The sequence below is a fragment of the Tupaia chinensis genome, unplaced genomic scaffold, assembly GCF_000334495.1.
Source record: "Tupaia chinensis unplaced genomic scaffold, TupChi_1.0 Scaffold139767_1, whole genome shotgun sequence".
Taxonomy (NCBI): Eukaryota; Metazoa; Chordata; class Mammalia; order Scandentia; family Tupaiidae; genus Tupaia; species Tupaia belangeri.
This window is the reverse complement of record NW_006199647.1, coordinates 2,880,182-2,884,958: the sequence shown is the minus strand read 5'-3', so window position 1 is coordinate 2,884,958 and position 4,777 is coordinate 2,880,182. Positions and strand designations below refer to the sequence as shown.

At 44.9% G+C, this 4,777-nt stretch overlaps 1 protein-coding gene across 1 annotated transcript in view; it reads right to left on the bottom strand.

Moving 5' to 3' along the window:
* The window catches only part of LARP7 (La ribonucleoprotein 7, transcriptional regulator), a gene marked incomplete at its 5' end in the record, with an annotated part of 14,008 nt that overhangs the window by 7,392 nt on the left and 1,839 nt on the right, over positions 1-4,777 (bottom strand). The window contains 4 exon segments of the mRNA XM_027765859.1: positions 1,849-1,967; positions 2,705-2,856; positions 4,334-4,478; positions 4,586-4,777. Of these exon segments, the coding sequence (XP_027621660.1) occupies positions 1,849-1,967; positions 2,705-2,856; positions 4,334-4,478; positions 4,586-4,777 (608 nt within the window).

Below are 4,777 nucleotides of genomic sequence, written 5' to 3'. Positions count from 1 at the left end.
GGTGGGGCGGGTGTAGGTCATCTTGCTATCTTGCCTTCCTTACAATTTGACCTGAATTTTCAAGACCCAATTTAGATTATTTTTAGAGATTTATCTTACGGAGAGAATTCATACATAGAAATATTACTTCACTATAGAATAAGAAAGCTTTGTTAGTCAGTAATAAAGAATATGTAGTTAAAAAGAAATCTTTGAATCCTTACAAGACTAGGTTTTAAGTCATTCCAATGTAATACAGTGTAGAGTGAATCAGACGCTTCTTTGCTGTTAGCAAAAATATAGACCTGGACAGACATACTTGGCCAATGCTTTTCATCTGCTAATCTAATTAATCAGTACATGAAGCAAAAAATAAAAAGCAATTAAATCGATGATTTCAAATGCAGTCACTGGTAGTAGTAGTAAGACATACAGATGTACGTGTATATGTGTGTATGTGTGAGTCAGCAAGATCTCACTGCTTTCAAACAGATTATCTAACTGAGACGGTGTTTCTGAACACCTGTATGTCAGGCTCATCTCCAGATCGAAAGCCCTTAGAATGACAGTCACATTCAAGCCACCAACGGCAGCAGCCTCTACAGGCACCGGCCCCAGCCTCTACAGCTGAGCTTTTGCTCTGGCGAAATATAAGTAACAATTTATTCAGTTATTTGGTGACTGTGATGATCTAAAGTGAAGAATCTGTAATTAATAAAATTGTTTTTAACCTGAGTGAGTCTGGGGTTGTTCCCTTCCCAATACTGGAAAGAGAACCTAGAGTTATGCAGAGACCTATGGGAGGGGCCTTGGTGCTTCCTGATGGTCACAGGGCTACAACCTGGAGGGTCGTTCGAACCACAGTTCGAACCACAGAATGGACTTGGAGCCTGCAAAGTAGCACTGAATGGCAGGTCAGGAGAGGCTGAGTGCTGGTCAGTCCCAGGGCATTTCATGCCCTCTACAGAAGGGCCCGGCCTACATGCGAGAGGAGTGGCCATGGGGAGGGGGGTGTGCACTCCCACGCAAGGTGTGACAAGTAAGAAGGAGAGTGACACAGGGCTGCAGAGAGAAGCTCAGTGCAAACCAGGGGTATAGGCAGTACGCACAGCAATTTGTAGGGTAAGTGACTTGTGTTTGTCTGTAATTGTTTGAAAATTTTAAAGCAATCCACAGATGAAAAGAATATTAAAAATTATTTTTAAAAATACTATCTCTTACAAAAGTCCATTTATATTTTTCAGGAAAATATTTCATTCCCGAAAAAGGATTCCCTAATAGGTACAAATAAATTAAATACATGGTAAGTGAAAAACACAAGTATTCTTCCTTTCATTCCCTAACAGAAGTTGTTTCTCTTTAAGACAACAAAATCACTTCGGAATCTACCGGAAGCTAGGAGTGCAAATGCAAACAAATTCACAAATCCATACAGTATCACGTGACTACAATCTAAAATTACTTCAGACAAGCTGTGATGCTGATCAAATCTGTAGTACTGGCACCGGGTATTTTTCTAAAAATCTATTTTCACTGCAAACAGAACAGAGCCCCCGAAACAAGCCTTGGCAAAGCACCTCTCTGTGTGTGCTCCTTCGGTGACAGTGCCACATGCTCTCATGGAGTCACACTGCAGGCGGCCACCAGGCACCAGGAAAAAGCTCACGCTGCAGTTTTCCGAGAGACAGGTATTTAAACTGTGCTCACTCCAGACCTGACTCCGTGCGGAAACTTCTGTACGGACACCTGGCTTCCAGTTACACTTAAAGAGTCGCCACGGAGGCAAGTTCCAATTAGTTTGATTCCCTTTGCAAATCCAGAACCTTTGCACACAAGGACACCAGGACTAGAGGGGCTGGGAGACGCTACCCGGACTTGCTTCCTGCCGGGCAGAGGCTCTGAGCTGAGGATCTTCACGATCACGCCGCTCACGAACTGTGGCCCGGTCGCAGCGGCTCTCTCCCGTGGGCCACATTCCCCAGCGCCGGCTGTGGGTGTGGGAAGGAAAAGACCAGAAGTCAGCCTCTTACCTGAGCAGTAGGAGTTTTAGGCTGATTTAACAATTAATTTAAAAATTAATTAATATCAAAAGAATTCAAACAAAAAGGGTTACGTTGTATGTCACAGTAATTATTTCAGGTTACAGTAAAGTAAAATGCAGGAAGTTTATTGCTCTAAATACAAATTTCTTATTAGGTGTACATTTAAAACCTTTAAATGCTCTTTTCCTTGAATCAAAGACAAAGAACTTGGATAAAGCAAAGGAAGAAACAGATAGAGGATTGTGTGAACAAGCCAGTTAGATCAAGAGTCTCCTGAACTGTGCAAATTTAGGGTACAATGTAAATCTCTCTAGGGCAAGGGTTTGGGTTAGGCCCTCCTGGAGACTCCTTCTACCTGGCTCCTGTTCACACTGCAGAGTGCAGTTACAGTGTTTCCAGCAGGCTCACTCCACCCTCAGAGCCATCACTAAATCTGACCAATAATAAAAACCAGGAAAAATTAATGTCATTAAAAATGGTACCGTTTAAAATGATCCCTAAGCTATTCCTTTATCAAGGATAAGTAGCACCTAGACAAATTTTACAAATCAATAATTGTTCTAAAAAATCCTGCATAATTAAAATTTAAAAGTTAAAGTTTACCCAGCAACCCAGAAGTAAAATGTCAGCGTAAGAGTACACTAGTAATGACACTACACAAAGAATCACGGGGTGATCCTTACTTTTCTCATTTTTCACTCCAGATGCCTTAGGTGCTCCACTGTCTGTTTCCATTTCTGACTCCAATTTTATCTGGGCTATTGTTTTTTTTAAAGAAGCCATGCTGGCTTTTTGCAGTGCTAAGTACTCTTTTTTCAGATCCATCCACTCACACCTGTGAAGGAAAGAAGCGACCTTTAGGAAAGGGTACAGACAAAGGGTACAGACGGCTGCTCCGCGCACACAGCTCTGAGTTCGACCCCCCAAGGACCCACACTCCAGGCACTTCTGGGCTCTGACCCAGCCTGCGGGCAAACAAGGAAGCACCACAAGTTAAATTTGTCAATTAAATCCTTAACTTCCAATTATTTTACGTAGGAAATCTTAGAATTAATTCTAAGATTAAGTTAACTAGTAACATTTACCAGGTTAGTCATCTGGGGAAAAAAAGATTAAAACTTTAAAAGTATTTGTAAAGCTGCTTCCAATCTGAAAGATAACATTCCTTAGTATTTACCTGAGTCAGAAGGAATCTCTAACAAGAAAAAGACACCCCAAGGAAGCAATTTATTTATTTACATACATTTAACATGGAGATGTTTCTTCAAACAGCACGGGCACCTCCAGACCGACACAAGCCAGCCTGGCTCTGTGGGGTGCCCATTGTTACCCTAATCCCTGCCATCCAGAAGCACAGGGGCCTTTCTAAGGAGCTGAGGTCCCCTGGTAATTGTGTTAGCTGTTCACATTGACATCTGTATACCTCACAAAAAAGTATCGAGACCCACCCAGGGTCATACATTCCCTAAGAGCTGATACATTGAAATAACAAAAGGCTCCTGTAATGATTCTCAGAGATAAAGAGCAGAGGAATTCGGGAGCTGAGAAGCATATAAATACCAAGGCTGCAGGCCTCGCACCCCTCAGGAGACTCTCCAGGATCCTTGGGAGTGGTGCAGGAAGGTAAAGAAATCTCTCTCTCCTATCTAGGCCTTTTTCTGGCTTCTATTCGGGTTTGGCTGAAGGAAGAGTAGCCTTGTGTGGCTGGACTCCCTTTGACTTTAACATGGAGGTACTCTCTGTGCCTTTTTAGAAAGAGTAAGTGCTTCCATGTTTTAGTGGAAGTGGTTCCAATTTGTCCCCAAGCAGGAAGTGGCTGGCCTGCCATGGCCAGCGGCGGCGGGGCCCCCTCTGCTTTAACATGGGAGTACCTGCTGTGTGTAACAGAAGTAAGTGCTTCCATGTTTCAGTGGAGGTGTCTCCCAGTCAACGGCTTCAGTTTTGTTTTTGGTAAAACTTCTGAACTGCGGGTGTTTACTACAAAGACTGGGCTCCCCACCACTTAAACGTGGGAGTACTTGCTTTATAACGGGGAAAGTAAGTGCTTCCATGTTTTGGTGATGGTAAGTCTTGCTGGCGTAGCCTCTGCAAAGGTCTTCACCACTCAGGGCCTCTCTACACCCCCGAGGGAGACCTGCGCTGTGACACGATCGTAGAGCCTCCCGTGTCCGAGCGCGTGGCTCCGTCCTTGCCCTGCTGCAGGCCGTCACTGTTGCTAGTGTGCAACTCTGGGGACACGGGCTGGAATTGCACTTTAGCAATGGTGACGGAGTGCCGCTGAGCTCTGCAGACGGAGCGCACCGTGCACTTACTTGGACAGCACACGTAATGGAATGACCTCCTCGCCCATCCTGTGTCTCTCCTTGTGCTTCTTCTTGTGCTTCCTCTTTGTTTTTAAGAGAGAACCTTCTTTAGTGTCGCCAGGATCCTTCTCCTCTTCGGTGGAGACCTCTACGTCTAGAGGAGAAAGGGTATGGGTAGTCATGAGCTGGAGTAACCTGTCTGTAACCCCACCCGGAGGTCACACAGGAGTGACTGTCTCACCGCACTCAAAGGCCACAAACCTCTGCTTTCCTTGGACACCTCTGCAGCTTCTCGTGCAGTGTCCTTCGGAGCCACTTTCTTCGCTTTTGGCCGGGGAGCCAGGCCCACTGCGTCCGTTGAGCTGCTTCTCCTCCTCTTGGCTGCCCTGGCCTCGGGTAAGCTGGAAACTTCAGGTCTCTCCCGCTTCTTCTTTTTTTTTGAGGGTTGCTTTT